Below are 22583 nucleotides of genomic sequence, written 5' to 3' on the forward strand. Positions count from 1 at the left end.
TATCTCCATCTCACACATAATAGTGGACAATAGTGTTTAATAAATTATTTCAATTTTCCTTAGAGTTTAATTAAGGTTATGACAGTCAGTAAGCTGTTCTTTATCCTGTTTGATGAGACGGCAAAGATCAGTCTCATACTCAAGAGGTTCATTTTTGGTCATAAATTGGTCCTGTTTGGTCATTAATAAGCCACTCTTCACAGTTGACTTGGTTAGATGTGGAAATATCTCATGACAACATGTCTTCCACATGTGTAGGACAGATACACCCGCATAAATCGCCGTCTCTGCTGACACTCAATTTTGGTTTATTCTGTAGGGGTCAGCACTGGTTGTCCTTGGTAGTGGAGGTGTTTATGTCACTGGAGTGGTCGTGCATTGAGCTCCTGCGGGGCAGCTTTGGCCGACAGCGCAGCAGAGTGAGAAGTTCATGGGACACGCTGCTGGAAAAGGCTGTGTAGATCCATGGGTTCGTACAGGAGTTCAAACTGGCTAGCAGCATCAGGATAGTGAAAGCCACTCCTGAGAATGAGGGAGGGAGGAAGAGAATGTCAAATCAATTTCAAGTCAGTTATTGTAGAGGTCAAGTTATTGTCCTTATTTAAGGGTTACTACTACTACTATAAACCACATTAGAGACAGTGACCCCTTGAAATGTGCTGATCTAAGAAAAATTGAAAACTGAAACCTTGTAGGCTTTATACTTTTGTAAATGCTTGCTATTTCAATTACTTTATTAAAATAACGTAACTGATTACATTTGATTACTTTCCATAATTGCAAAATTTCTACATTTTTTTCAAAATTTTTCCAATCTGTTAACCATTATCAAACATTTAAAGCATGCAGGGTTAACCTTGCAGTAGTACTCAACAATGATAGACTTTCAAAATCCTTCATCACTTGAAGATAGTAGGGAACGTTTTTAGAATTTTGCCTAATGTTCTGGCAGGGTTCTTTTAAAGTTATGTTCCAGTAATGTTAATAGAATGTTCGTTCAGAGTTATCGGATCTTTAATAACATTATCAAAATGTAAGCACAAAAATGTTATTTATACACAATAAATGGGAAGTGTTGGGAAGGTTACTTTGGAAATGTAATAGGTTACAGATTACAAGTTAACCTATTTTACATATAATAAGTAGTGTAAGTGTAACTATTTCAATTACTTTATTAAAATAACGTAACTGATTACATTTGATTACTTTCCATAATTGCAAAATTTCTACATTTTTTTCCAAATTTTTCCAATCTGTTAACCATTATCAAACATTTAAAGCATGCAGGGTTAACCTTGCAGTAGTACTCAACAATGATAGACTTTCAAAATCCTTCATCACTTGAATTAAGATGATAATAATTTACTTTTAAAACACAGCCTCCACAAAATCATAATTTAGCACTTCTTACTTTGAGATCATTCTAAGTTTAAATACAGATTTAAAATCATAATAAGATATAGTTTAATAGCTATGATACTGTTTTTGAGATCAAATCTTTTCATAGCTATGACAGGAAACACTGGCATCTAACAATGCTTTGGAAAAACAGTTAATCTTAAAAAATAAAGCATATACATAAACTCAAATGGGAAATAAAAGATTTTTTAAATAAGCACGTGTCCTCTTCTGTGTCCTAAACTCCTGAAACATATTGTTTCATATTTTAGAGCAGTCAATGCAATTTTGGAAAGAAATCAATCAAATCTATATGTGTGTGAAAATATTAATAATACCTCCTTTGTAATCTTTAACATTTTCATAGGTAACTGTAATTTAATTATATATTTATAACTGTAACAGATTAGAGTTACATTTATTTTGTATTTAAATGACGTAATTCTGTTGCATGTAACTATACTCCACAACATTGTTTATACATCATTCACGGGGCATTTTTCTGAAAATGTTAGTTGGATGTTAATCAATTATTTAAAAAGTTACTACTAACTAGTTTCAAATGGTTTGGAGAAAATTCAAAAGTAACATTCCCATAATGTTTGCAAAAAATAAAAGCAAACAATCTCTTAATGTTTTTCTAAGGTTCACAGAAATGAAATATTTTTGAAACATTTATGAACTGGACAGTTTGAACATTCTGAGAACATTCAGAAATAACATTTTCCAACATCGATGGAAAGGTTAGCAAAATATTCTTAGAACATATTTTATTACCTCGGGTCACTCTCAATGACTAAACATTTATACTTGCACTATTCTCTGAATTACTGACTAAACCAGCAATACGAAATGCTGTATAATAATCTTAAGGACATCTATAATGTCACTTTTAGGATTATTTACAGTAGTGATACACTGCCTCAAACAAAATAAAATAAATAACAGCTTTGCTGTCACTAGAATAAATTAAATTTTAAAACATCAATAGAATATCAATTTTACAATATCAATATGTTGTACTGCATTTTACTGTACCGCATGAGAGACTTCTTTCAACCCCTTTTATAACCTATTTTAAAAATCTTACCAACCCCTTACTCTTTAAACTGGAATAGGAAATAAAGAAAGGGATTTATAATGACCAAATTACATTATAATTTAAGTTTCCATTGTTGGAAATGCAGTAAGAAAATCTCTTACACTAAACAGTTTATATGACATTCAACTGTTCAATCAATGGCAATATGTTGGCCATTTGGCTGCAAGAAAACAGCTGAAACAAATCAAAAGCAGCTGGAGTAGGAGCACAGACGTGTGTAGCAACTCTTAGTGGTCTGTGGTGAGAGATATCAACATCTGGTTAGTGATGGAAGAGCAGTAGAGGATAGAAATAGGTTATTTATTGGTGTGAAGAAATGGCCTTTAAATATGCATGTGTCTAAGTGGAGAAAGAGAGAGAGAGAGAGAGGAAAGCGATCGAGCAAGGAGAGAGATGGAGGGCATTTGCAGGACGTTTCTTGTAGTAAACACCAAACACGTTTTCCAGATAATTTGCAACCATTTCAAAGCACTTCCACAATCCAACGAGTCAGTCCTCTTGTAAAGGAATTAATAATACCCTTATTGAACAGCCAAATGTCGTCATTGAGTTGTACTTCATGCTTTTACCTCCAAAAATGGCTATGCTATATCGTTCTTATGAGGACAGCATTAGTTTCTCACCTTGGTCAGGGGGATTGGGGTCCCAGGCAGCCCAAAGCTGTACAATAAAGAATGGTGACCAGCACAAGGTGTAGACAAGCACAATGACCAGAGTCATCCTCACTGTTTTAGACATAGCTTTCGACACACCTGTAAGAGGTGGATGGAGGGGGTAAGGTGGGAAAGAGGGGTTTGAAGAATCATTGGAGTACTCAGTAATGGTGTTGTAAGAGTTCCCATGTGGTGTCTGGACAGCAGCAGAGTTGCTCCAGATGGTGTGAGGGTGAGTCTGAATGCGAGGCAGCACATCGGGGGATGAAGTGTGAGTCTGTGAGGCCAGGTCATTGGGACTGTAGCCATCCTGACAAGATTGGTCACAACAATCCAGCTCTGGTGCGTCCTCGGTGTTGCAGGTGTGAGAATGGGACGAGTCACTGTTGGTGTTCTTTTTATGTTCCCTCGCTTCTCTCGTCTTTCGTGAGCGTTTTGCTCTCTCTCTGTCTGTGCTAGCCCGTTTTTTGAAGATGGGAAAGTGAAGAATGACCAGGTTCTTCTTCATGTCAGCAGAAACCACACGTTCTGATTTCAGGTAGATGTTGTCATGTATTTCTTTGAATATTCGTACCTAGAGACAAAAATATATAAATAAATAATAGGCCTGTCATAGAGTGAACACAATGATATTAAGATGAATTAAATGTGATAAATTGGCCTATGCTAACCCATTCCATTTGACACTGTAAAAGCATCATTCTGTTCTGGGTTAATACTACAGATATAGGCTATGTCACTGTTTAGTACATAAACACATTATAGACAAATTAGTGGTGGGGATCTCGTTGGTGACTCAAATCTTTTAAATTGGTTTACTGAAAAGATTCATTTAGTAGTTAGATTGGTTTACTCATTCATTTCTGCAGGTTGTTTGTGTTTGTATTGAGAGATTCACTGAATCATTCATGCAAGGTATTTGTTTAAAACCATTGATTATTATTTTATCTTTACAGTATGTCAACCTCTGGACATGCAGCCTTAACAAACAACTCGTAGAGTCGGTCAGAAGATCTTATTCGTTCTCAAACTATATGATTTATTCAGTGTCGAGTCTTGTTTAGATTTTAAACACTGACTCGTTCGCGTTCGTTTAGTAGGCCTAGGTCCAACCAATTAAATTCTTCTTCTCAACCCGCGAAAAAAGACTTTTGATGAACAAGCTAGCGCATGGAAACGAACAATTCATTCACTTTCATTATTTGTTTGAAAATCTTTTTAATTCTCGAACGATACAGCACTACTTTATGCACGCACAATGGCGGTTCTCTATTCTGGTTCTCCAAATTTAGAACATTGAGCATCTATCAAAGAGCTGATGGATTGAATCAGGTATGTTACATAAGGAAGATATCCAGCATGTGCTCAGAATCACTGCTTTCTAATCTCTAGCACTCATTTATTTAGAGAAACCCTCTCTTAATGGAAATCTTGTTTATACACCAAACCCATATGGGACGTTTAACAGAAGTCATTTAAAAGCTTTGTATGAACTGAATCACCAGTGATACTCAAGTATGAAATATTAAGTGCAAGTGGAACACCATAATTTACATTCACAAGATGTCAAAAGCCATCTGCAGGTCAGCGGCAAGAAGCAACTTTACACGTGTAAGTGCATAATGTGAGAGATTTGTTGTGACCCATACTCGGAATTCGTGCTCTGCATTTAACATGCACACACACAGCAGTGAACACACACACACCGTGAACATACACCCGGAGCAGTGGGCAGCCATTTATGCTGCAGCGCCCGGGGAGCAGTTGGGGGTTCGGTGCCTTGCTCAAGGGCACCTCAGTTGTGGTATTGAGGGTGGAGACCTTGACATTCACTCCCCCCACCTACAATTCCTGCCGGCCGGGGACTCGAACCCGCAACCTTTGGATTACAAGTCCGACTCTCTAACCATTAGGCCACGACTTCCCCTTTTCATGTCAGTAAGACATTAGCTCGGAAAGATTACTATCCAGGTGCTTAATGGTCAGACCAGCCTTGAGAAGATTCTTGCAAAATGTTTTTAAAAGATTTTTTGTTGCCAAAGACACATTGTCCAAACTCAGTGGGAAGCAGTTTTAGGTTTGGTTTACGCACAGTGTACTCTTTCTTTAATAAGACTGACTTCCTGGGAACTGTATCAGCTGGTGGAAGGAAAGATCTGCACATTAGAGAATTCCTCTCCTGAAATAGAGCTTTCATTGACTATAACCCCTTGGCCAGGTCAAAGAACATAATCTCACTAAACAAGCATTATGATACATATCAGGGGATCCGCCTCCTCTCAAATGATTGTCACCCCAGAATATCAAGTTTTATCTCAAGAAAACAAAAGTCCTTTTTCCAGATCACAGCTGAGACATTTCAATAGTGCCGCAGGAATGAGTGAGCCCTCAAACCTGGAAACGAGTTAGCACTTCCGTTTCCATCGTCCTGAAGTCAGTGGGTTACACGCCTGAAATAAGTTTGGTGGTTAACACAAGCTCAAGCTGTTTCTATGTTTTATTCTATGACACCAAAATACATCAGCTGTATCCCACTTGTGATTTTTAAAAGCTTTTATGTGTCTTCAAAAAGGCATTTGCTAACAATTGGCTAAATGGGACAACAGAGGTTTTCAGGGAATTTAAACATCACACCAAACTGTATCTACTCACTAGTCCACTTTCACAGCTTCGTTGTGTTTATACTCAGCTCAAATTTTCCAACTTGTAGATTTTTAATAAAGATTGAAAGAGTCAGAAGCTTAATGTTGATGTTGAAGTTATGCGACCGTCGTTCATATATAGCCTACTTCTGGTGATTGTATTTAGGTTCACAAAATAAAAGTTCATAAAAGTTCTGTTTATTTGTGAAGATTATCTTGATGAAAGTGTGTATGTTGATCTGATATTTAAAAAAACTATAGTAAATCGCATAAATTATTTACTTTTAAACTGCAAACACTAGTGGTAATTCTTAGCTAATGTGTTAACATTCATGTATTTTTTATTAAGGTGAATGGTAAAACTTGGATTACAGATATAAATGGAATGCACAGACACCAGGAGTACCTGACAAATGGTGATAATAAAGGTAGGAAGCAGAAATACAGCTATAGTCATCCAGGTGACATACGCTTTCAGCCCCCAAGGCTCAGCAAAATTCCCCCAACACTCAAACACCCCTGGAGAGACCTCTGACCTGGAGAAAATAAACACCTGTAGGGAAAAATGCATTGGGAAAATGTCAAATATTTTGTTTTATGGAATAAATAGCACATATACTGTAGGTTCGGAATGACTTTGATGGAGAACAATTGATGGCAAATTCGTTTTTCACAGTTAATTTAGATACATTTGTTTATTCATTGGAAAGGGTTTTAGAAATTTTGCATTACATTACTTCCAGTTGATCCTCTGTAGTGAATGGGTGCTATCAGAATAAGATTCCAAACACCTGATTAAAAAAACAGGAATCCACAAGTAATCAACACAATGCCAGTCTATCAGTTATCATCTTGAGAAGAGAAAGCAAACAAGCAATATTATGGATTATGGATTAATGGCTAGTTTAAAGGTGCCATAGAATGCATTGATACAATATTTTAAATTGTTTTCTGATATCTACATAGACGGTATGTGGCTTAGCTAAGGGCAAAAATTCTCCAGAAACGGTTTAACATGTCCATTTACAACCCTAGGATTTCTCCCTAGAATGAAGTGGTCTGTTATTACCTTATTTGGAAGGGTCATGAATAATAATGTTGAGCTCTGCTCTGATTGGCTGTTTCACAGCACGGCTCATTTCAGTAGCTCACACAGCAAACATATCTCTACTGTCCGGCGTGAACGATGGAGAGATTAGCCATCCAACCTTATCTGTTTGAGCCTGTATCAGACGAAGATATAGATTTTGAGAGATTTTGCAAGAATGTTTAGCGTCTGTGATATGAACATGATCGCTGCGAGACGCTGGTGGAGAAACAAGGCTTGAGAAAGAGTTGTGAGTGAGTTGCAGCTTCTGTGTTGCCAGATCCAGCGTTTTTGGACTTGTCTTTCACTCTTCATGACACTTTAGAAAGTTAATAAAGTAGGACGTTGCAATTTAGGTGCCAGCAATATCTTTATCTTATCTTAATTGCAAAAGATTTGAAGTAATTTCGGTTTATTTATTTATTGGTTTTTGTTTGTTTTAATAGCAATTTTATGGTAACACTGCATCGATGATTCGACTGTGCAGGTCTGGCTGGCCTAGAACACGTTATGCAAATGTTAGGGGTGTGGTCCCGAATGTAACGTCACAGTTGGTGTTATGTTGGGATTCGTCTCTTTTTGAGTGGTCTTTTGCACGCACAAGATTTAAATAAGAAAGAGGAAACAATGGTGTTTGAGGCTCGAGGTATGTCATTTCCATGTACAGATCTCTTATTATTCAACTATGCCAAGGTAAGTACAGTTTTCCATTCTATGGCACCTTTAAAGTTGAAATGTGTTAATGATGGATTTATTTATTACAAACATGCAGCGTTTCACTGTAAGACGTTAATTAAAAGACTGGAGTCTTATTGATTACTTGTGTTTTTATCAGCTGTTTTCACTCTCATTCTGACGGCACCCATTCACTTTCAGCTAACTTTCATTTTTGGGTGATCTGTTCCTTTAAAAATGTATATTCACTGACTCATACTTCCTAACATTCTAAGTGTAATACATTTACATTGTATTTACAACTAGTACCTGTGGCACACTGAGAACAAGGGCTAGACCCCAGGCTACCATGATGGGTGTATTCCAGCATGAAACTGCCCCTCCTTTGTAAGCCTGCAGGGGGCAGCAGATGGCATTATGGCGGTCCACTGTCATAGCAACAATAATGTAAGAGGATGCAAACATTCCCACAATCTGCAGATATTTGACTGAGCGGCACAGCACATCAGGACCTTGAAATCTCTCTGTGATATCCCATACTAGCTGCGGGAGCACCTGCAAAACATTAGTATACTGCTGTTATTGACAAGTCACTTAAAAGACAAAATGCTACATTACGCATTAGACAGAAGTTCAGCTTACCTGAAAAAACGCCACCACAAGATCTGCAACACAAAGATTGACCATAAATAGGTGCATGGGTGCATTGTATTTGCGCCGCCTCAACAGAACCCACAGCACAAAACCATTCCCTAGTGTTGTGAGAGCGAGAACCAGACCCAGAACTCCAATCTCAGCTTTAGCCAGAGATATGTCCCGAACCCTGACCGGACTGGGCATCTGAGAGGGGTTTATTGAGTTGTTTTGAGACACCAACCAAAAGTATGAGCCTCCTTTGAAAGTACTGTTGAATCCAGTATGCTCAGAGAATGAGGAGGAGAAGTTAGACCATGCAACGGTTGCATGGAGGGATCCTTCCCAACCTGCCTCCTCTGAGAAGGTCTCCATCCCTGCAAGAAAAAAAGCACGATTGTCACAAAAAAGGTGAGAAAAGATGAGAATCAGCATATTAGAATGACTTCTGAAGGACCCTTGAGACAAAAAAAATGGCTTTGCCATCACAGAATAAATTACTTTTTAAAATATATTAAAGTTTATTTAAATTGTTATAATATTTGCCAATATTATATTGTTTTTACTGTATTTTTGATCAAATAAATGCAACCATTGTGACTTTAAAAATCATTCAAAATCTCAGTTATAACAAACTTTTGACCTTTAGTGTAACATGGCCATCCCACATTGCATAGAAACTCTCATCATTAATCTTGTTTTATGATTTGAACTTTTGCCAATTTTAAATTAATTTGGCAATTTCACAGACACAAAAAGCAAGCAAACAAATCTGCTTCCTCTTCCACTCTTGAATTCCCCATGGCTGCAGATTTTTCCCCAAAATGCATCTGTCAAGTCATCTCTTTTTTGTTTTCTTTCTAAATTCTCCCTGACTTGATATGACTCCTACTATCCTACCCAGCTTAGTCCATCACATTTGCTTCCCTTTAGTATCTCTCTCATCCACAATTGACTCAGTCCTCCTCCTTCGGCCTCCCTCTGTTTTTCCGTTGCCCATTCCTTTACCCCGTTTTCTACCGCTTCCTCTCTGTGTCTGTTATCAACTGCTCCTTGATCCCAATAAAATGTGGTTTATTTTCTTAACTATGCAAATAAATAGTACAAATAAAAATATAAGTTGCAAAAATGAGGCTGACAGTTTGAGAAAGAATGGTAGCATGGGACGTTGGGTTAAATAAACAGAGAGGAGGTGGGGTATAGGGCATGAGACGAGAACACACAAAAGAGAAATAACTAGAAAAGGTCTTACATACCAACGCAAAGACTGTCCATATATGAGAATAAGAAAGGCTGTGTTAATTGGAAATTGGCTTATTATAGGCATTGTGCTGTTTTGTGAAACTTATGTCATCTTCCTTATCCAATGATGCTAGACCCAACACATTAAAAACGGTTCCAAAGCAATTTTTCCAGTGCTACTTTTACAGCAGCAGCTCTCCGTTCTAAAAATACTTGTAATTTTAATGAGAAATTAATGTAAAATGTTATAGTGCACACACACACACACACACACACAAACACATATCTGACAGGGTTTTTACAGTGTGGAACAAAGACACAATGGTGATTCATTTCATTATGGACTGGTTGAACCTCGATACTTGCTGTCTAGTTCCTTTTAATTAATTTCATTATACTCTGATGAAATGAATCATATATCATAGTCCTATCTCAAAACAGAGTCTATTATATTATACAGTTTCTATTATACACTTTCAGCCTGTCCATCTCTTTTTCATGTCTTTGACTCTACATTTCCATTTGTTTCTGCATATTCTCTCCCTTCTTTTATGTTTCTCATTCAGTCTCCCACTTTCTGAAAGACCATTGTTTCCAGCAATCACCTCATCTTAAATCAATGAGGTTTCTTTACACTGAGTGTGAGCAGGATGTCTCTCTGTGTAATTATCTGGGCTTAGGTGTTAATATATACAATACTTCTTAACCTGTCTTCAACCTTCCCACACACGTTTAAAACTTTCTGACAGAAAATCAATTACAGACTAGATAGATAGATAGACAAACAGATAGATAGATAGATAGATTGTGAAACTCTTGCTTTTTACAGAATGAGTTTTTGTATAATGCCTTTCGCTGTGGCTTTCCAGGTCCAGTCATAAATAAAAGCGAATGTCCCTGTCACAGCAGTGTTTGAGGTCATTCTCTGAAGCAGCTGATGCATGAGCTGTTCGGTTTACCCTTGCTTTGTCATTTTCTACCTTTCCCTGAATCCCTTTCCCTCTGAGGAATCCACTAATATGGTGCAGCAGAAATGTTGGCCGAGACTAAATATAGCTGATGATACAGAAAAAGCACTTTGCTTTTGCAAACTGCTTTTTATACATAATATTTGAAAGTGTTTTAAACATGGATAGACAACAAAGGACAAATCACCTCAGGTTGCTTCAGTACACTGTAACCCATTTTTGTAATTTGAACAGTATTTTACTGTAATATGTACAGTAAACTACTGTAAATTTACAGTAGTGAACTTGCCCGCCAAAAAATGACCAATGGCAAGGGAGATTTCTTTTATTTACTGTTTGGTGGAAGCAGCGGTAAAAGGACAAAAGAGAAACGTTGCACTGTTAACTGGACAAAAAGGTTAGTATATTATATGTGTTTTATGCAAAACTGAGATATTTTAAGATGTTTTAACTTGTTAACAGCAAACTAACATTATTCATCATGTTGTTTTTCATGTCGGGAGTTGGGGCCTTTTTTCTGACTGACGGCCGGATTAACGCCGCCATAACGGTGATAACATCGACTGGTGAGTAAATTAAGGTCACCTATATTAGTCGAAATAAACCTTAGTTAAACCGAGAAATACGTTTGTAGGTTCTGCAACATATATATATATATATATATATATATATATATATATATATATATATATATATATATATATATAGGTGCATCTCAATAAATTAGAATGCCATGGAAAAGTTTATTTATTTCAGTAATTCAACTCAAATTGTGAAACTCGTGTATTAAATAAATTCAGTGCACACAGACTGAAGTAGTTTAAGTCTTTGGTTCTTTTAATTGATGATGATTTAGGCTAACATTTAACAAAAACCCAAAAATCTCAACAAATTAGGATACTTCATAAAACCAGTAAAACCAGGTCAAACTAACAGAGCATGAGCATGGATTTGAGCATGGAATTAATATGAGGTTTGTAAAAAATATATAATTTTGTACTTTGATCAGCGTTATGATCATTGTAATAGTATATAATAATTTATAACAATGGGATTTGCATCCTTTAAATGGGACATAAAATTTTACCATATCTATTTTTAAAAAAATTAGGAAAATAAAAACAATTTGGGAGGCAATCAATATACTTTTGCACTTCAAAGAGTCTGGATTTAAAATATTTCCCTTTATATATTAATGTATTTTAAGACACTTTGTTTTCATTTACACACATGTAAGTGTGTCTACGTTTTGCCTGATTAATGAAATCAGCTAACCTTTCATTTCCCTTCTGTTTTGAGCTATTGTTTTTCCCTTCTATACTAGCAAAGAAAATAAAGACTTTGACAATAAACGTACTTAAATGAAAGGTAATTGAAAGAGGAATTGAATTGGGCTTCTGGTTGAATGCCCAGAATGTAGATCGTAATAATTGCTCGAGATGGTGAGCGTCTAGAAAACTGGTCAGGTTGCGTAACAGTTGAGTGCGTCATTAAAAATTAAATTTCTTTCCAAAATACTTTTCATTATTTTTGTCCTCCAATGGCTTATGCAATTACGAATTAATTTCCCTGGTCATGGATGTCTGCCCTGTTTCATAGTATAATAGTATTCAGCACGTTATTAATATACATTTATGCATTTAGCAGACACTTTTATCCAAAACAACTTACATTGCATTCAAGTTACAGTTCGTTTTTTACATTTTATTAGCTCTTGCTTTCCCTGGGAATCGAACCCATGACCTTGGCGTTGCTAGCGCCATGCTTTACTATTTGAGCTACAATCAATTAATCATTTGCACACTAAAATATTGCATCAGCATGTGTCCAAAACCTCCCTTTTGCATTTCAACAGCTTCTCACGCCCGATAAGAACATAAACTTCCAAATTCAAAGACGTGAAACCATCTCGAGGAACCTCCTGCAGGATGACATTTGGCAGAAACCATAAGAACTTGATTAATATGCCATGATAAAATAAAAATAGTACATGACCTTTGTCTTCTTTATTGCAATGTTTCATCTTTCATTCTTTAATATTAAATCTCACCTTCACTAACACAAGAGCTATACACAAATGTACCAAAAAGGTGAGGACAGGCTAAATTAAATCATGATATGGCCATTATCTACACATACGGTGTTTAAATGCTACTGTCCTACCGGCAAGCCTTTGGTCCCCTATAGACCTTTACTGACAGCTTCAAATGACTATAGAAATAGCCATGCAGTGTTTATGCAATTTAACATTCTCCATATTCTAAAAAATTAAACAGTTAGTGAGGAGGCATTATTCTCATACAGTGATTACATAACAAGCCTGCATGAGCAAAATTCATACATTTTGCATAAAGTATTTGTTTCCACATTTGGTTGTTGACATGTTTCGAGATCAAGATTTTTGGTTTATATGTTTGTGTAAGGGAAAGTCTTTTCACCTTTTTTAAAAACTGCTTTGAATTACTTAAGTGTGTTGTGTTTTATGAGGACTCTCTGTAGTCATTTGACTTTTATACTATACAAAATTTTGATTCTGTACCCTTTTGCTAACTCTACATTTAAAAAAATATTTAGTATGATTTATAAATGGTCCACACAATATCAAAAATTTCAGGTTTTACTATCAATGTGGGCACAATGTAGATATAAACAACCATACATTCCACATAGCATCTCAAATAATGTGAGTTAATGTGTCATGAAAATGTCAAATAAGTACTGAAATACATATATACATATATTTAGTATAACGTTATATTGCAATTCATCAAATTCCCACAGGTATTTCATGGCAACAACCTGTATTTTTGACAAAACGGACAACAATTATTCAGTTCATCTTTCACGCTCAACTTAGCTCCGTCAGTACATGCTTATCACTATAATAGTAGCTAGCCATTTATTGTTACACTAAAACTTTTATTTATTATAACACAAGTTATTAACAATTCAATAGAGTTCAATGCAACTTTTCTTGTACCTTTTGAGTTCTGGAGTAAAAAAAATAAAAATCAAATAAACAGCCCATCACAGGAAAACTACAGACCTGTCAGTGTGGTATGCATACACCCATTCCAATGGATTTGCATTACCAACGCTGAATTTCTATCTTATTCTAACATTAAATAACTTTGAAAATGGTCTCTTGGCACTTTTAAAATTAAGCTTTAATATAAAATACATTTTTCATATCTCAAACATACACCTTTACAACAAGATTTCTTTTTAAGTTTTTATTTATTAGTAATTTATTGAACTATAAACCTCGATTTTGTTAGACGTATGCTTAATGTGGGAAAAAATGCCAGTGGGGTAAAGATATTTAATATAAATTACAGATATATGATCTGCAAACAAGTCAAAATTTTGCTTGTCAAATAATTGTTCGCATAAATATTTTAAGGATGTATTTTAATTGGCAAAACAAACTTAAAAAGAAAATGAATTTTTTGCTTTTTTGTTTTTTTTTGTTTTTTTTAAAGAAAACTTACTCAGTTTTCTTGAATCAGCAGCGATAATCCATGTGTTTTGTGAGGAGCCGCATTCAATTCTTCAAAGCTGCAGTTGTGCTCTGTGATGGTTCGTTGACATACGAGCTGCTGTGCTGATGAAGAGCGTTGAGGTATTTCACCACCCCATGTGAACTTGTAAAGCTGTAGTTTTGCAGCTTTAATCTAAGTTCATGTTCACAGAACTCAGAGCTTCTTTTCTTCATGCATCCACTGGATAGAGGCATGCAATTTATTCCAAGAAATGTCCCACCGTTCCTGAGACTCTGCGTGTCTGAGCTTTAATTTCCCACATTATGTGAGCACCGGTGCACTGATGGCGTTGAATTTGAGCCAGGCTCAGTATAAACAACATATCGCTTACATTCACTCACCCTCTCTCTTCCCTTGCTCCCTCCCTTCTCTCTTTTTCTCAGGTCTCATGTGTTGTTAGATGAGGGGAGGAGTCAGTAAAGCGAGGTGTTCTTATACATCCATCTCCACTGTGACACAGAGAACAGATAGCTAGAAGCCGAAAGCTCTTTGTCACAGTTTGTGCTATAGTGACACTGTTCAGACCGAGTGATCTGTGTCAATATTTGCTTCCATATTTACATTAACCTGCCCTGGGTGTGACTGCACTTCTTGACAATTGTTTTAGTTTGTTGGAGTAATAAGATGCCAGCTTGACATTCACACAATGCACATTGTGTTTCCTTGTGTGTAAATTGTGAAATGCCTTTGTCTTCAGCTATTTGAAAATGATTTTCTGATTTGTATTCCCCTGATTCCTGAGTTGGACAAAACAAGTGACAGCAAATACATTTACATTTTGGGAGAAATAAGAGATAGTCTCAAAAATGTTCTTTGATTTTTATCAAATTATAAAATAACATTAAAGGGTTAGTTCACCCAATAATGAAAATTCTGTCATTAATTACTCACCCTCATGCCTTTCCAAACCCATAAGACCTTCGTTCATCTTCAGAACACAAATGTATTTTTTTAATGAAATTCAACAGTTTTCTGAACTTGCATAGACAGCAACGCAACTGAAACGTTCAAGGCCCAGAAAGGTAGTAAGGACATCGATAAAATAGTCTTTGTGACTTCAGTTGTTCAACCGTAGTTTTATGAAGCTACGAGAATACTTTTAGTGTGCAAAGAAAACAAATATAATGACTTTATTCAATATTTTTTTCTCTTCCATGTAGGGCTGTGGCGATTCGTCGATTCGTCACGACTAGTCGATTTTTAAAAATCGTAGGCTGTATCCGAAATCGCCCCCTATACCCTCATTCACTATTCCCTACATTAGTCCACTCATATAGTTCACTTGAAGGAGTGAATGAAAACGAGTGAGTGAATTCGGACACTAAGTGCACCGGAAAGAACTGCCGCTTTTGCATAGTTTGCTTCCTGTTAAATAATAATTTGATACGGGCAGCTCCAATAGTAAGATTGAAGGATTTATCTAGAACTCAGTCACGGAAATTATGCATAAACCCTAATAGTCAATTCACAATTAGTTTTGTACCTGTGTTGTATTACGCCGTGGACTACGCTTCTAAAATTAATGGATGGATGATTCAGCTGTGGGCGCCATCATAGACATAAGGGCGCCATCTTCTGGTGAGACGCGGGAATTCATTCGGCGCGCGACTCTCTCAGTGCATTCTGGGGATTCTCTAGCCGTTGGGTGTACATCGCTTGTACACTCGTTTTTGCGGTGCATTGTGGGATTGAATGAGTGCACTCGAGAACATCCACTATGGTTTCGAACACCACTTAAAATGGCTGTCCCCTCAAATAGTGCACTATTTGAGGGTATAGGGGGCGATTTCGGATACAGCCGTAGACTTCATTTTGCTCGCGTCGCGTCCACTGACTGTCAAAATACCGGAAGTGGCGTATTTCACGGACGACAATCCATAAAACACATTAGGCTTGTTTGAGATGAGCAAAATCTGCGCAGAACCGATCACCGGTGATCAGCGCGAGATGCATGCCGGTTAGAAATGTGTCCGAGTGCGGTCCGCCTTGCTCTGATGTCATGCTGACGTATGTCAAAAATCTCTCGAGAGCGCAAGGCGTACGTGTCGGATTCTGCAGTCGAGCGCAGTTGCTCTCCACCAACTGCGCTGATCAAAAGTATCATGGGAAACGACTTGCTGACGACACAGCTTAATGCTCATTGGCTGCGAATGTCATCTGATATTTTTTCCCCTTAATCCTAAGAAGTCCATTAGCTATAGCCTAATACTATTTACTTTTTCTATAGTAATTTATTAGTAATTAGGACATGCGCTTTATTTATTTACCCTTTTATTTTTATTTTCTTGGTTTGAAGTCCTGTTTGTTGTAATTTTCTCTTTATGTATTGTATGTTTGTGTTAATTTTGTACATTTACATTTTTGTACAACATTATTCCATTAAATAAATTAGTCAATCCATCAATACATGCATGCATAGGCTACATCTAATGTGACGGTTTTGCAATTAGGCCTCATGTTTGTGTGTTTCTATCTGAGATCTTTATCTGGGTATTTCAGGAGTGCAGTAAACAAAGCCCACACATGCATGCTAATTTCTTAATTTAAAATGTGCTTTTGTTTCATATTAATTTTGAATAATAATTTGCTGTACACATTTTTCTTAATCATTAAACATGAAATTCAAATTTACATTAAGGTGACAAACAATTGTGTAATATATTTATATGGAATATGTTTCATGGAAAAAAGGGATAGTTCACCCAAAGATTTTTTTTTTTTGGGGGGGGGGGGGGGTAAACTGTCCCTTAAGTACACATAATTAGGTTAATCAGCTGTGCCATATCCCACTCTGAAATGTTTAACCATAATTAGGGATAACAGTGTAAATTTAATGCAGCATCTGTGTGCTCCTCATTTCTCATTATGGCTTTGATTATAAAAGGCATCCACAAAATGCTATAAAGAACGCGAACGCGATCTCTCCCATTGCTGACGTTTGCAGTCCAACAACACAACGAGATTCCGGAAGTGTCCGGCTTGCCTGCACTTTTTTCACTCCTCCCCTCACTGCAGCCGCCTACTCTCGACTAAATTACAGGCCAGGCAAGGCGCATCTCAAACAAGCCTATTATTAGACTATTTTCCAAGGCTGCATGATATATTAAACCCATTTAAAAATCATAATTAAGCATAATTGTGAACTCCCAAACGCTATGATTTAATTAAATAATTATATGCGATGCAGTTCTAACACAGTATAAGCGCTTTAATTATTTCCATGCGTGTAGTTAAGCACCTGCATTTCACAGCGGCTCCGTTCACAGTAGCTCCACAGAAACTGTTATCATTTACATGTGGAGCGTCTCAAACTCATCTCTGCATGTTGATGTGAGTTTGTGTTTATTATAACGTTCATCTGGGAACGCGACCTGCGCCATTTCATCAGATTTGTAAGGTAAATCATTTATAAATCTACTCAAACACAGGAGAATACATCGCGATTTCAAAATAAAAGCTCAAACCCTCACTCTGAGTTTACACGTTTGATGTCCACATATTCATTTAATTACAGTTGCTATAGCATTTCTGTCCTAAAGAAATGGCCAAATATTAAAGATTAAGTGGACATTTGAATTAAATGGTGCTTGGTCAATATTAAACAGTAATGTGTAAAAACAATCGTCGGCGCCTCCTGCAGGTCTTTGTTGTGATGCGTAATCTACATTAGCTCTATTGTTTATAATACATTATGTATTTTAACAGTTTTGTTCAATAAAACTATATGATTTCTTGCTTTTGATACTTTATCTGAACTAATTATAATTGCATCATTGCTATTATATATGTACTTTAAGTCATTTTAAAAGCTATTGTTCACTTAAATCTATTTTTATTACCACAAAACAATTAAATAAAAATATAATTATAGGGCCTTATGAAATCCGTTGTATTTCCAAATTCAGTTTTTAAAATTTTATTAATCAAAAAGCCTGTCTAATTAATTGAGTTTTACAGTTTTATCTGTACCAAATTCTGTTTTCCATTATTTTCTGGGTTCCATTTTAATTGTTCCATTAAATTTTTATAATAAAAAGGATCTCCAATTAATTGATTTTATATAAAAAAAAAAAAGTTGGTTTTTTTTTCAGAAATACTGCACATTTACATTTTTCACCTAAATAAATTCTGGTAAATAATATTTCTGGTAAATTCTCCTTTAAAAAGTGTTTTTATATATAATTGTAGTATTATTAGACTAGAACACATGGATATGTTGTCATTCTCACACTATAATACTGAACTTTGATTGCAGTGATTTGGACTATAAGATGGACACTTGCTTCTTGCACTCTATGTTGCACTTTACTTTTGCTTTAAAAAAAGGATTTCATAGAAATTTGGATTTCATTTGGTTTAATAAAATATTCTTAAGTGAAATTGTAGATTTTTTTGTGGGAAATTAATCGTTTAGATTAATCAAAGAATTAGTCGATAGATTAATCAAAATAAAAATAGTCGTTAGTGGCAGCCCTACTTCCATGTTGTTGTACATAAATAAAATATAAATTCTATATTTATTTATATAATTTAATTTGGTAATAGCAGCCTTTGTGCTGAAGATTCTCTTTCATATATGGTTTCATAAGTTATTTTGTTTATATTTATCTCAAAAATAGTTTGTGGTTTTTAGATAATTTCCCCATTCTCTAGTAGGTCCACTTGCTAGAAAAACAAATGGCTCTTGGAAAATATCCTCTTGGCAAATATCATCTTGGAAAATATCCAAATGGCTCTTGGAAAAATTAGTACGAAGTGGTACCACAATAATTATAAATTTTTATTTATCACCCCAATAAATTATATGCATGACGTTTAAAATATTAAAATGGTTTTTCACTGGTGTAATAGGATAAAAACAGCACTCTTTGTGCTTGACACTATAATTTACAAATAACTTATGTTTTGGTGCAAAATGTAGATTTCTAAACTGCTTTCATTTGTAACAGAAAAATATGGAAATATTATATTATGACACATACGGTACATGTCATATTATAAGGAAAAAATCCTTATGTGCAGATATTGAAACAAGAAGTGCTAGAACTCTCCCTGGTCTCTCCAGTTCAATAAAAAATTATTTACAATCTAAATAGGCCTCCATTTTTAATGACTGATAAAACGTCTTGTTATATTCTCAAAAGAGGAAGAAATAGAACAGATAGAACATATTAAGTATTGCATATAGTAGCAGTAGTATTTTTGATTTAAACAGGTATGTGCATGATGGCTTAGAAATATTCCCAAAGGTCAGTAACTCAAACTATTGCACAGTACTTCTTCTGAACACACCGCACTCAAATACATTCTGTCTCTTGAGCCTCTCCTATTGTTGTGGATTTGGACAAATATCTCGGAGGCAGAACGCATTTGCAGCTTAAATCAAGCAGACATGGAGCAGGCTGCAGTCATTTCCCATCATCGGCGGATTTATTGAAGGGAACATTTCCAGGGCCCCATTGGACAGGAATGAGGGCCAGATCAGAGCATTTCCACATCTCAATGACCTCATATGGCTTTCTATAGATTCAGACCTTCTTCTGTGGCCAGCAATTAAAAAGACAGAGCATTTGTCTGGCAATGAACGCATATGTGTATCTTCGGCAGGCTTCTTCATAATAAAAGTGCTGAAAGACAAACAGTCCCTCGCAAGATCAGGCGTGTGGTTTTAACATGTTTCTGCCAGAAAGAACAGGCTCCCCAGTTTACAAAAATATTTTTAAGAATGTTTTGCTAATATTCTCAAGAATTTATGAAAACGTTATTTATATATGTCCTCTGAAAGTTCAAAACGTCCAGTTTTTTTTATATATTTATAAAAAAAATCTTTGTTGTGCGAATGTTAGAGACAACATTAATGGAGCATTACTTTTGAATGTTCTCTGAAACCAGTAAGTAGTAACATTAAAAAAGTTTAAAATCAGCTCGTTATTATACCGCGGCAGCGGTCGCGGCAGTCGTCGTGTGAAGCCCTCTTAGTGTGAAGACCAAAGAGTGTAAAGACCATCGACTCTACCGTGCGACTCCACCGGGCAGGGACACCGGCAAGGGATAGTAGTAGCTTTTTATTTAATTTTTTCATTGATATGTTTATTATTGAAATGTTGTTGTTATATGCATGTTAATTTTATTTAATTTCTTTATTTTCTTAAATATGTGGGTAGATAGTATTTATAGAGTTGTAACTTTTTAGTTTTAGTTACTTTTTCTTATTTGTAAGTCGCTTTGGACAAAAGCGTCTGCTAAATGACAAAAGTAAAAAAGTAAACTAAAATGTTCCATGAAAGATGTTTCTGTGCCATGGTTTTGAGAATTTTATTACAGAATTGATGACTCTGAACAAACATTCAATTAACATAACTAGAAGTTATGTTTGTTTATAACTTTGACAGAATGTTACCCCAGGATGGTTTCTTAATAATTAATGCATTTATACCTTCATGATATTCGGGTTGACAACAGATGTGCAGGAGTTTTGTGGTTATTTGCTCGTGACTGTTGACCGTGATGACTCCGGGTCAACACCTGGTCTCAGATCTCTATGGAAGTTCCTGCTCCATAATGCAATGATTTTCAGACCTCTCTCAAGGAAGCTGGAGAGATAAAGTATGTGAGGCCTTTGTATGGAGGCTCTGGAGGCTTTACAGGGGGAATTATGAAGGTAATTTGATGCCATAAAGATTAGCATGCGCAGGGTAAGATTTGTGAAAGTGTACATAAGACTGTAAGCGTAAATTAAATTTGCATGCACAAGAGAAGCTTTGTAAAGGTGTAAATCGCGTTTCAAGCGCAAGAAAATTATTTGCAGCATTTTGCTGTTGCTCATAAGTGTAATTCATGTATTGTGAAACTGCAGCTTCATGCTAACACAAAATAAATATGATCTGCATTCTTATGACTTCCATTTTTCCCTTACACTTTTGGCACGGTTTTTTCACCAAAATACGGCCAAAAGCACTGCAAGCCTTTGAACAGTGATTTGCTAGTGAAAACAACCGTTTAAAGTACTGCTAAACGGATTGACCGTTTAGAACCAATCTGTATGTGTAAAAAACAGACTGTCAAATGTCTAAATGATTTGTTGTGTATGTAGGGCAAAAAGTTCCTGAAATAATCCGATATGTACAGCTCCGTCTTTCTTTCCTCTGCTACAGTTTTGGCACGATTCTCTCACTAACTGAGTTTTGTAAGCGTGAGGGGAAGGGCGGGTCCACCTTCTCTTCGTAGCCAATCAAATGAGGCTCTCGCTGACTCTCCATTTACTCTTATCTGGGGCACGGTCAGGCTCACACCGGTGTGCAACGTTTTGCTACGGTTTCCGGGTTGAACGACATGTTTTCTGGAAACGGTGTGCAACGGGGTTTGAGATACGTTTTCTCTTGCAGATCAAAAATGCAGATCATATTTATTTTGTGTTAGTATGACGCTGCAGTTTCACAATACATGAATTACACTTATGAGCAACAGTAAAATGCTGCAAATAATTTTTTTCTTGCACTTGAAACGCTATTTACATCTTTACAAAGCTTCTCTTGCGCATGCAAATTTAATTTACGCTTACATACTATGTACACTTTCACAAATCTTACTCTGCGCATGCTAATCTTTATGGCATTATTTTACCTTCATAGGAAATGCAAGGAGACAACGCTGAACTGACAAGCAGTAAAATCAATGTGAGGTCTCATGTGAAAAGACATGAAATACTAGTTCATTTGAAAGGGGCACCGAATCAACAAGTTTAGACAAAAGAACTGAAGTTATTGACTGCTCTAAGTCTGAAATACTTCAATTTAAAATTAGAAATGGTGCATGTCCATCTATATTGCAAGATGCATCATAAATAGGTTAAATAAACAGTAGTTCTCACAAATATTTGTTTAATTAATTATTTAATGTATTTATAGATCTTTTGTTACCAAAGGTACCCTCAACCTCACCTGATTCACACCAGATAGTTTTTTTTTTCTTCTTTTTTCACAAAAGCTCTGTTGTCTTTATAAAGAAAAATGTAATAGTTTCATTTTGTCCACTATACAGAATCACAAAAAAAATAAAAAAAATAAATAAACATTAAGATTCAGGAATCTGTCTTGTGAATGGTAAAGTTAAACAGATGGAAAACAAAACCAGAGCAAGTAATCCAGTCCAAGGTTAATTAGGAAAGTCAAAAAATTCAATTTGTTAATGTTGAATAACATTTAGAATTCATTTGATAATGCATAGAATATAAGGCATAGCATAAAAAATTTAAAATATTTGAATACTGTGTAACAGCTTTTGCATCAGGTGGGCTGTGGAAACTAAATGCATGCTCATGCAATATTTGCTGCATAAATAAATCATACTTTTAGCACTCGAAAAATATGATGATTTCATCTGGTAACAAATCACTGTATTTGTTTGCAACCACTGTGTGAATTGTGAGAGTGTTTGGATGGGTTGCTTCTGTTTGTTAATTTAGTAATTATTTAGGTTTATGTGATTATGCTTTCAGATAAATAGTGTAGTATTTTAGTCAGGGTTGCCAGGTCTGCTGAACAATCCCAATTGCTATTCAAAACTTGCCCAGTAGTGTTTTTTTCCCCAGTTTTCCTTTCCATCGGGAGTCCACTTTAACCCGCAGACTGAAAAAAACAAC

General features: G+C 35.8%; 1 protein-coding gene across 1 annotated transcript; it reads right to left on the minus strand.

Moving 5' to 3' along the window:
• Positions 1-322: 322 nt before the first annotated feature.
• LOC306859365 (vasopressin V2 receptor-like) lies at positions 323-21201 on the minus strand (the record flags this gene model as incomplete). Its single annotated transcript, XM_079400381.1, has 6 exons — positions 323-522; positions 3124-3727; positions 6202-6348; positions 7867-8112; positions 8200-8567; positions 21117-21201. 6 exons carry the CDS (start codon positions 21199-21201, stop codon positions 323-325), a joined length of 1650 nt encoding a protein of 549 aa, XP_079256507.1.
• Between the last annotated feature and the right edge of the window lie 1382 nt (positions 21202-22583).

Source organism: Barbus barbus (genome assembly GCF_936440315.1).
Source record: "Barbus barbus genome assembly, chromosome: 40".
Taxonomy (NCBI): Eukaryota; Metazoa; Chordata; class Actinopteri; order Cypriniformes; family Cyprinidae; genus Barbus; species Barbus barbus.